Raw genomic sequence first — 11,682 nt, 5'->3', positions numbered from 1 at the left:
ATGTCTGCCACCCAGAAACTCACAAACTCCTACCTGTAATACACACTATGCTGAGGGCATACTCCAAAAAAGTCAAGGACTCATCCAGGGAAGGAAGGGCGAGCGGCCTGATTTAGTCTGCTGTGTGCAGTACTTGGGGATAAGACTTGCAGGGGGTAAGAGGGGTGCCTCCAAAGTCCAGCTAAGAAATTCAGGATGTGATGGGAAAGCACTGGGGGTGTCTCAGAAAAAAAAAAAAAAAAAAAAAGTGACATGACTAGATCTGTTTCAGAAAAGGAACTCTGGCTGCAGTTGGTAGGATGGACTGAGAGGCAATGCAATCAAGATGGGGTTCCTCGGGGCGCCTGGGTGGCTCAGTCGGTTAAGCGCCCGACTTCGGCTCAGGTCATGATCTCCCGGTTTGTGAGTTCGAGCCCCGCGTCGAGCTCTGTGCTGCTGACAGCTCAGAGCCTGGAGCCTGTCTCGGATTCCGAGTCTCCCTCTCTCTCCACCCCTCCCCCGCTTGCACGCGCGGGGGCACGCGCTCTCTCCCTCAAAAATAAACATTAAAAAAATTAAAAAATAAAACGATGGGGTTCCTCAAACCTGAAGAAAGGGATTTCCATCCACCAGGGAAGTGCTTTGTTTGGACAACACTGTGTAAGTCAAGCGGCAGAGTCCATTTCAGAAGGAGGGACCTTCAGCTGCTTAAAACCAACCACAGGGGTATTTGGATGCTGAAGTGTAACCAGCCCATTCCAGCTCTCCCTCCACCAAGCCAACTTTCCATCTTTGTGCCTGACCTGCACTCCACACACAACGGCCCCACCTTGCAGTTTGGATGAAATTACATTTTCTCACCAACTTTCGCACTCCTATCATTCTCAGAAAAATGCTTTGGGGAGCACCGATGTGGCACACGGATTCACACCTGAGAGTCGTTTCCATTTCCCCAGTGAAGATGGAGCCTGGGTTACTTCATCTAGAGCAGACAGCAGCTCAGGGAGTCCTCCCAATCCATTTGATTTATATGTAAAGAAGCGTTTCTCTTTCCAAAACCCAGAGATGATGTATGTCGTATCGTATCAATCCAACTCAAAGAAACACGATCCCTAGCTTAAAAACTGACTCGCTGCTATGAGGAAGGATTATGCATTGTCCTTAGGAAAGGATGATGGCCCTATCCACTTACATTTACAAACTTCAGGCACAGTATATTCAAGTTAGATTTATGGTGCCACATTAACAGGATGTTAAAAATAAAATAGCCAGGGCACACAAAACATTCTGTGACCTGCTAATGCTTCTCAAAATCACATCATGGCAAATGCCAAGAATTATTTCCCCAACAAAACTAAGACCCTGACTCAGGGCAATTTTCTGCACAGCCAGCATTTTGGGGTTGGGGGTGGGTTGAATTAATGCCTGTCACACCACTGTGCGGTGTGTTATTATACCCACACAGTGTACTGACATAAATTAGGTTTACGAGTTCCGAAATAAATTCTGGGCTGCACAAACCCAGCATTAACAAGTGACTTTGGTGATTTTTTCCCGATTACTTAGGTCCGTGTTGACCTGCAACTGGAGAAGGGCACGTTTTCTCGCCGATCCCTTGCAGGTAACACCTTAAGCCTTTAGGCCTTTGCTACTGCTGGGGTTCAGAGATTTAGGTGAAGTTGCAAATTTCCAGAAACTAGTTTGAATTTTACAAATTAACACTGAGTTGTTACTCTGGGCTAGTTTCACTGATTAGTATCGTAGATAAAGGCAGAGTGCTGCGCCTAACTGCAGTCAGACCTTTGATCATAAAAGTAAAAGGAGGCAGAGAAGTGCAATTCACACGTAATAAACAAATCTCCAAATTATTAAAAAGGCATTTTATTATAAATACATTTTAGTTGTAGCAGTAAAATACATTTTGTTACCATGAATCTTTTAAGACAAAAGAACTTCACTGAGACAATGATCACAATGTAAGAACTGTAGCCCCGCCCCCCACCCCGCCCCCAAATGGAAAACTTGTTCTAAGGAACCAAAGTAGCTAAAGTAATTCCAAAACCTGGTTAGAAAAGAAAACGATTGGGAAAAAAAAAAAAAAAGAAAGAAGAAAGTAAAGACCCTAGAGAGTGGGTTTGGGGTTATTTTATGGTACAAAGTCATTTTTACTTTTAAGGATAAACTCTTTAGGTATTAGAACCTCTCAGATGTGAGGTATCGTTAACTGTGAAGAAAAAAAAAATTTGTTATAATTTTTCCAGAAATTATGATTATTCGACAGTTGCACAACTGGTCCTTGGAAGAGGTGGAAACAGACCATCTCATATCTAGCCTCCCTTCTGGAAGACCTGACAAATTAAGACCCGGTATGAATTTGCTAAGTAATTGATTGTATGAAGTTAGCTGAACAAGAACTGTATTTTTGAAGCATTAAAAGAAAAAAAAAAAAACCACCTGTCACTAATAACAGGACCCATTTAATAAAATGCAAAACCCATTACCTTTATAATTTAGAGGAGAGGTATTTTAATCACCATCTTTACCTAGGATACAACTACTACATATAACCAGTACCTTCATGGGTTCCAAAGAATCAGGTCAGATGACTGGCACAGAAAGCGAATACAGTACAATGTCATATACATGGATTGACAGAAAGCAGGCATGGTCTGGATATATGGAAATCCAAGACCTTCCTCCATATGGTGGCGGGGGGGGGGGGGGGGGGGGGGAACTGAGAAACATGTTCAGGTGGAGCCCACACGTTGGGACTTCAACCTGGACACAAGAGCCCTCTGACCTACTGAAAGACAGAAAGAGGTCTTTGTAGACAAGGCATCGTGCAAAGCAAAATGTAAATAAACCGAAGCTCCCTGTGAGTTGGAAATGGACAGAGTGACCTGTGCTGAACGTAGAAACAATCCCCACTGAAGGTAATCGAGCCTTTCAAGGAGGAAGTGCTGTGTTTGAAGAATTGCAAAGCTGTGCGCTCTGGGAGGCTTATCATGTGCGCTTCTACGTCTAAGCCATTCTATAATCTATTACCTTAAAATGTCTTTTCTCTTTCTAGTATCTCAGTTAATTCAAAGCCAAACTAAAAACCAGAGGCAGAGCCCGATACCCCTCAAGCTGCAGTCCAGGGGGAACACAAACAACAATGACAGTAATATATGAATTTTAAAAAGACTTGTCAGATTTATTGTATCATAGACAGTTTCTTTCTCAAAAATAACTTGTTCATACATGTGCACCTATGGTTTATGAATAACTCATGCTGTATAGCTGGGATTCCCCTAGACTGTTTTTGCAAACATATATGGGTTTTTTTTTTTTTTTTAAGTAGCAAAGTAATCAGAAACAATCATCAATTTTCTGCCATATACAACACTTCAGGCTCCCCTAACACCTGCCGGCATGGCAGAGAGTCCAAAATAACTTTGTTAACCTGAGAAACACATAATTTGAAACGCAAACCCTTCACCTTCATCCCCCCACCCCCAACCAAAAAAGCCATAAAAACTACGAACACATTATTTGGGGATTATCTATTGCTTCCCATGCTCCATGTCACTGCCATCCTAAGACAGGGCCTCCTGTACTCGGTGCCTCTTGTGACGTTCTGATGGCTTCCTTTTACAATTCTCATCTCCACATGTACGATCAAGAACAAGTCTAAGCACACCAAACAAATGCACAGCTTCTAGAACAAAGCCCAGGCTGCAGGGTGCACAAGACCAAACTCGCCCCAGAAATGAATGAGGGCCTGCACCCTGACGTGGACAAGTATGCACAGACCTTTAGCGGGGTCGGCAGTGGTGGTGGGGGGGGGGGGTGGCGACAGCCACTCCAGAGGCTCTCCTCTCTCCTTAGAAATCTTTCTCCATGAATGTTCCACTCGCGGCATCAGAATTATTAAAATGTCTCAAGTGATCGGTTGTTTACATCGAGGAAAGAAATGCATGGTTGGAAAAACCTTCGGGCTTTCTCTAGACCAGCGACTCTCAAAGTGTGGTTCTTGGACCAGCAGCATCGCCTGAAGATTTGTTGAAAATGCAAATGATCAGGCTTCAGCCTGGGATCAGAAGCTCTGGGGTGGGGTCCAGCGATCTGGATTCCACCAAGACCTCCAGGTAATTCTGATGCCGGCTAAAGTTTGAGAATCACTGCTCTCCCCTGCTCAAACTTCTAAAATCTTAAAATAGGATAGATATTTAAACAGATGCTATTGGGTGACTTCTGTGTTGAAACTATGTAACTTGCTACCCCCTTTTACTTCTCAGACATCAAAAAAAGTAGTAATGAAAAAATTCATTTCAAAAACCCCATTTTTTTAAAAAGTAATATTGATTTTCCCTCCTAGACATAGTTCTAAGGCAGGCAGTCACATGCTAGTATGCAAAATAAAATACAGAAGAGGCCTCCTATATGAGGTGTAGAAATAGCTAAAAAGACACCCCAAGAACATAATGAAAATTCCATAATATTGTTTAATGAACTCATAGAATTATATAAAACTTACTATGCTTTATGCTTAATATTTGTATCAAAATAAAATCTCTCTGTTGAACAAATTGCAAATAAAGTCTGGTCTAATACTCTGATTACTGAAACTATACGTATATGAATGTCTCTGGGTTTTCTTCACGCTTCAGTTTTAGAAGCTTTAGACTACTGTATAACTGGGTTTGGGATTTAACCACAGCTCACATTACTAAGTCTAGATTCTTCTATCACGTACCTCCCTTCAAAAAAATTTAAGAAACTCCTGTGACTGTTTCCTTAAAGTTTATTCCAAAGTAGATATTTCCCATCATTTCTAAAATTTTAAATGTTACGCTAAAAATGTCTCCTTTTTAATGTCTGGTTATTCTAGTTTAAAGTAATAACATTTTCTGAATGTGTCTTAGAAGAGTGTTAAACGTTAGTAAGATTCACTCCTTTTAACAATGGTCTTGAAATTGCTAATTAAGCAGATGTATGAAAGTAGTAAGTGTGAAGTTAGCAGCTTTACAATAAAATCTCAGCAAATAAACATCCAACTTCAAGTAGAAGGGAAATTCGAGACGCCTAATATAATGAGCACTTTGAAGACTAGCATGTCACTTACTCTTTCATGGCGGTCCGTATCTTTATAAAAAGACGACATCACTATGTGATATTCTGAACAAGAAATCGTAGAACATTATCCATTATTTCTAACGATTGTGGCAAAGAAGGGAGAGAAAAATCAGATCTATTAACACATTTACTTTGAGATTTAGGAAGACACATATGGCGGTGGTAGAAATTAAGAGTTTTCGTATGTTAGGGGGATGACTCACAAGAAATAATTATAAATCATGGTAAACCATAAGGGACAAATTACTACCTTTGTGGGGCTAGAAGAAAACAAGAAGTGGATGGTAGCCTAAACAACACTTTAAGGCAGCAATCTGTATCTATCAATATATTTAAGGTTTCAATCATGTATTCTTAAACTTTTTCTGGGATTACCTTGTTAAGGACGACTCCAATATGAAACGTTATCCAAGTATAACAGGTGTCTTTTTAAACAACTCTTTCAGTAAATCTAATTTTCTTTTTATCTTGAAATTGTTTGTTCACACCCTGGATCTCAGGCATGGGTGGCTCTCTCTAGCCAAAGTAGCTAGAGATACATTCTTAGATGCTTATAGTTTTGTTGCTCTCGAGATGTATATACATGAAAAATATTAAACACGTAAAGTAACTACACTAGAACAGGATACTACTATATGTTACCTATCTCAAAGCGAGGAAATTCAGTTAGCTTTCTCAGCAATTTCAATGCCTCCATAAACAAGGAAACTATTTTTACAAATAGGTCTTGGAGATTGCTATGTTGAATTAGATAATGCTTATTCAGTGGGAATTCTGTGTATTTTACTTATTCGGCAATTCTTTGAACTGAAAAGACCAATTGATGTTTACACTCAACCTGAACTTATTCTAGGATCTCTCATGAAAAAAACCACACAAAGCAGTTTGTTATTTCGCATATACAAAGTGAACTGGATAGAAAGCGTATCTGTCTGAGGATTAAGGTCATGTTAGTTTAAATGGTCAATAATTAACTACTGATGAATCAGAAACAAAGCTCTGCTATAACAGTTTGGCAAAGCATGTGCCAAAATGGCAACCAAAGCCCCTTTTAAAAGCAACACCAGAAAATATCCACATTACACTGAATCATGAGGTTTTTCAAATCTTAAATAAAATCATTGTTAGATCAGGAAAGGAAAAAAAAAAAAAAAACGTCAGCACAGACACTCTACAAATTCTATCAGCCAAAAGAATTTCTTTAAGGTAAAAAAAAAAAAAAAAAGAAAATCTCAAGCAGCACTGAAATTAAAAAGCGAGATGAATTAAAAAAAAAAAAAAGTTCTGGCAAGAAAAAGGAAACACCTCAGAGTGATACAAAGAACAAAGAAGTAGAAAGACAGCATGTGAACAATTAACTTCACTTAAAAGAAATCAGTACTAGAAGAAAAGGAAGCCGGTAATACTTGGTATCATCCAAGAGCTAACATCAAGGTTTCTTCAAAAAAAAAACAAAAAAAGTTCCGTCTGAACACTAAGGATGAAACTAACACACAAGCCGTTTTCTCAGTCTGCTTTGTGTGCATTTGCTAACTACTACCCAAGGAATACCCAGACAGCATGAGCCACGCCTCGTTTCCATAGAAACTTACAATGATTCCCCCGGTAAGACTCAATCAGGATCATTGCAACACGTTACACGCGCGCAAATGACAGATTCAAAGCTCAGCTGGAAAGATGGCAGGCAGTACGTAACACTGAGGAAGAGTAAATGTGTTAGAAGACACATTCAAAACTGAATCTACAAGGGCAGGAGATGGAAACAATATCCAAATACTTGACCGGTTGTTAAGAACTATCAGGAAAGGAGGAACACTGGGACACAGCAGAGCAAGGAACTAATAAGTAGCTATTGTTTTTAGTTTTTTGGAAATAACTTCTTAGAACAGGGGTGTCACGACAACTCAGCAGCTTCCTTATCCCAAGCTTCCAACATCAGTATATTTATATAAAGTGGTAGGGTGTGCACCTGACCTCTTTAAATATAAATACAAATAAGTTAAAACTGCTATTTTTTAAAGGTTCAAGTATGGAAAACAAAATCAGGCAAGGACTCCATGACAAGGGATTAACTCAAAGCCCTGACATGCCAGTTCTGTCTTCGTAATTATCAAAATGCTCTGAAACATTTATCTGACTTGCATTGTGGGGGAGAATCGCGGATGAAAAAATTATTGTTCAGAGACATCCTCCCGTCAGGAAGATCTGATTTTAATTTGGGCTCTATCTTGCGTTTCGTCACTGAGTCGAAATACAAAAACTTCTTGTGACTAAAGTTACGTTGAGCAAAATGTGACACGGTTAAAGGTGGCGGTCTGACATCAGACAGAGAAAATGTGGTGCCGTAAGTTGCTGGCTCTGTTTTCCAACTGTGATTTATACTAACCATTAACACGTCTACAGTCCACAGGTCTCCATCCACTGCCTCACATGGAGACTCACAGCCCATAAACGGAAGCCGCAGGCAAATGATGTGCACCCACTCTGAGCAGAAAGGGCTGAAGAAAGCAGGTGTTCTCCTTTTCCTGCAGGCTCACTAACCCTTAACTAAAGGCGTCCTCTTCTCCTAAATTGTCTAAGGATTACAGGGAGTTGGAGCTGGCCAACAGCAATAAAACTCCAGTCATGGAGGAGATGCGAGGAGTTTTCTTTAACCCTGCCACCACTTTTCAACCCCATTTCAAAAATTGTACTGTGAATACAGGATGGCCTATTCAAAAGTAGTCCTCCAAAAAAACTATTTTTGAATGGATCATCAGGATTCACTGGTTCATCAGCAATGTTTCCGAACCTTACGTGATTTAAAAAACCAAACCAAAACAAAACAAAACAAAAAGAACAACAACAAAAAAGTTATGTTGTAGTTTCAAGATTTCTCTGAAGTAGAAAAAGTAGGACTACCCAATCAGGAAAACAAGAAGGACGTGCATTGTTTCAAGGGTGTTAGAAGACCACAAGTTTTAAGAGGGTAAATGTTTTGCTTTGGATTTTACCAAAGTTCACTGAAAACAATTTTTAGACTGTAGAATATTTAAGATGGCTATTTAAATTTTATATTTTTATACAAGTTCAGTGGGATTATAAGAATCGAAAGACATGAAAAACAAGGGTAGTTTTTTGCCCCAGATTTCGATGAATTTTGATACATGTTGGACAAATATCAGATTTCTTTTTAATGATGTTCCTCAAACAAAACAGTTTGCAAAATATTTGAACTGCCATGAATAATGTCACATTTTAATGTAAACATCAAATAAGGTACCAAAATTTTTACTGGAGGGGGAAAAAAAAAAAAACAAACCTTAAAGCGGCAAAATTCTTTATACCACGGGGGGGGGGGGGGGGGAGAAAGCCAGATTACAAACATTTACACATGCATAGTGAGAAAAAAAGGATTTTACTAAATTCACGCATTTTTAAAATAGTTATCAAGTCTACTAAGCACCAACAATCCTAAAAATTTTTCAGCTTCATGATTTGTTTAAAAAAAAAAAACACACACACACACACACACACTATCAAATTAACGTTAAAAACAAGCTCGAAGTACAGCTTGTCCAAAAAATAACTAACTATGCCAATGTTTTTTCATGTTACAAAAAACAGTGGCATACAAGATAACATCTGCAAAGAATGCCTTTAACTCTATCCTACAGTGGATGGAGATTACAACAGCACATCATACAGAGTCTAAAACTATAAAAGTTTTAGAATGCAGCATCTTGTCACAAAAAAAAAAAAAAAAACTGATAAAACTTAAAGTATTTAGAAGATGCTGCCCCTTTATTTTAAAAAATTTTAAATGAATTTAAGCAAAAATAACATACATTTGTACATCAACTGGCCATTTCTGGTACAGAAACCCAGCATATGGTAATATTATTGAATAAATGTAAATGCTACTTACAATTTTTTTTCTTTTTAAATACATTTTAGACAAAGTTTTTTTTTTCTTTTTTTTTTTATAGTTGCACAATTAACTCTTAGCTGCTAGCTTGATGCAAACATATGTAACAATACACAAATTTAAAAATATTTTTTATTCTACATAAAAGCTGTCAAAAGACACGTCGAAAATGCAAAATAATGGAATATACTTTTAAAAAATTAGTTGCAAGTCTAGCAGCAAAGCAATTAAGTGAGAACATATTTAATATTAAAACAAAGGGAACTGTGCATCTATAGAGGAAGTCCAACTATCTTAATTCTATTGATATAAACAGAAATCAAAACATTCGCCCCGGAGGGGGAAAAAAAAGTGATTATTTAAAATAGGAGTAAAAGCCATTGCTGCCTGATGAGCTCCCCAGGCTGAGTTCCTGGAACAGAGACAGAGGGTCGCTACTCTTCTTGGCCTGCTCGGGCTGGGGCCTGGGCTTGGGAGGGGCCCGCAAAGCGCTGGCGTAGGACATGGCGGGCTTGCTGCCCCCCGAGCTCTGCTGGCTACTGCTGCTGGCCGACTCCGCGATCTGCTTGTTGGGCATGAGTGGGGGGAACTGGCCGAGATGCTGCAGCACATTATAGTTGAAGGAACTGGACACCTCGAGGCTCTCGGACTTCAGCTGATCCTCAGGGGGTTTGACGGTCTTGGGTGGCGGAACTAGAAGCGGAGAAGAGCGACACGGCTTTAAGGGCACGCCTGGCAATGCTGCCGCATCTCGTTAGCTCGGCGTGTCACAACGGGCTCTCGTCCCCGGGAACTCCGTGACGGTACAGCCCTGGGGACGGTCAACTTCTGCCACAGAACGTTGAAGTCACAACACATCGAATCAAACTTCTGAATCTTATCAATGCTTGCAAAAGAACTGACTACGTAAACTGGAATAGCTAACGTATAAAAACGAAAGGTCAGGGGCGCCTGGGTGGCTCAGTCGGTTGAGCGTCCGACTTCGGCTCAGGTCAGGATCTCACGGGCCGTGAGTTCGAGCTCTGCGTCGGGCTCTGTGCTGACAGCTCAGAGCCTGGAGCCTGTTTCGGATTCTGTGTCTCCCTCTCTCTCCGCCCCTCCCCTGTTCATGCTCTGTCTCTCTCTGTCTCAAAAATAAATAAACGTTACCAAAAAAAAGAAAAAAAAAACGAAAGGTCAAACCTGAAGGTTTGCTTCGCAAAACTAATTTTATAATGGTACACCTTGATATTTAATGTTAACTGCTCAACTTTGAATATGGGAACTTACGCGTTCTTTCTTAAATAAAAAGGAGCTGTATATGCTGACTCCTGGTCAAAATACCTTTTATTTTTAACCTAGGTAATAGTTAACACTCGATTCCATTTCTTTTTTTTTTTTTTCAACATTTTTTTTTTTTTTTTTTTTTTTTTTGGGGACAGAGAGAGACAGAGCATGAACGGGGGAGGGGCAGAGAGAGAGGGAGACACAGAATCGGAAACAGGCTCCAGGCTCCGAGCCATCAGCCCAGAGCCCGACGCGGGGCTCGAACTCACGGACCGCGAGATCGTGACCTGGCTGAAGTCGGACGCTTAACCGACTGCGCCACCCAGGCGTCCCTCGATTCCATTTCTTAAAAATGCTCTCGGGGCGCCTGGGTGGCTCAGTCGGTTGAGCGTCCGACTTCAGCTCGGGTCACGATCTCACGGTTCGTGAGTTTGAGCCCCGAATCAGGCTCTGGGCTGATGGCTCAGAGCCTGGAGCCTGCTTCCGATTCTGTGTCTCCCTCTCTCTCTGCCCCTCCCCCATTCATGCTGTGTCTCTTTCTGTCTCAAAAAATAAAATAAACATTGAAAAAAAAATGCTCTCTTTTCTTGTAATATATAAATGAACACAGGGTAAGGTAGGGGAGAAACAACTATAAATTTTACTTCACATTTCCTATATGTAATCTAATTTTTAACATCCTTTAAAACTTGACCCCACTCAAACAGAACTACCCTGCAACCCAGCAACTAAGACTACTAGGTATTTATCCAAGGGATACAAGAATGCTTTTTCAAAGGGGGGACATGTACTCCAATGTTTATAGCAGCCCTATCGGCAATAGCCAAATTATGGAAAGAGCCCAAATGTCCACTGACTGATGAATGGATAAAGAAGATGTGGTATTTCTACAATGGAGTATTACTTGGCAATCAAAAAGAATGGAATCTTGCCATCTGCAACAACGTGGATGGAACTGGAGTATATTATGCTAAGTGAAATAAGTCAGTCAGAGAAAGATAAGTATCATATGACTTCACTCATATGTGGAATTCAAGATACAAAACAGATGAACATAAAGGAAGGGAAACAAAAATAATATAAAAACAGAGAGGGAGATAAACCATAAGAGACTCTTAAATACAGAGAACAAACTGACAGTTGCTGGAGGGGTTGTGGGTAGGGGGATGGGCCAAATGGGCAAGGGGCATTAAGGAGGACACTTGTTGGGATGAGCATTAGGTGTTATATGTGAGTGATGAATCACTAAATTCTATTCCTGAAATCATTATTACACTTTACGTTAACTAACTTGGATGTAAATAAAAAAAAAACAATAATGGCGCCTGGGTGGCTTAGTCGGTTGAGTGTCTGACTTCGGCTCAGGTCAGGATCTCGCGGCCCGTGGGTTCGAGCCCCACGTCGGGCTCTGT

The 11,682-nt window shown here is 40.3% G+C and overlaps 1 protein-coding gene across 5 annotated transcripts in view; it reads right to left on the bottom strand.

Moving 5' to 3' along the window:
* Positions 1-7,225: 7,225 nt before the first annotated feature.
* HELZ (helicase with zinc finger) overlaps positions 7,226-11,682 on the bottom strand; it is a 137,136-nt gene continuing 132,679 nt past the window's right edge. For all 5 annotated transcript variants that reach the window (XM_049636389.1, XM_049636390.1, XM_049636392.1 and 2 more), the window contains one exon: positions 7,226-9,697. In XM_049636389.1, the coding sequence (XP_049492346.1) occupies positions 9,360-9,697 (338 nt within the window). In that variant the 3' untranslated portion in view covers positions 7,226-9,359. The remainder of the gene's footprint in view (positions 9,698-11,682) is intronic.

Source organism: Panthera uncia, chromosome E1 (assembly GCF_023721935.1).
Source record: "Panthera uncia isolate 11264 chromosome E1, Puncia_PCG_1.0, whole genome shotgun sequence".
Lineage (NCBI taxonomy): Eukaryota > Metazoa > Chordata > Mammalia > Carnivora > Felidae > Panthera > Panthera uncia.
The sequence above is the reverse complement of the archived record's forward strand: the minus strand, read 5'-3'. Positions and strand labels throughout refer to the sequence as shown.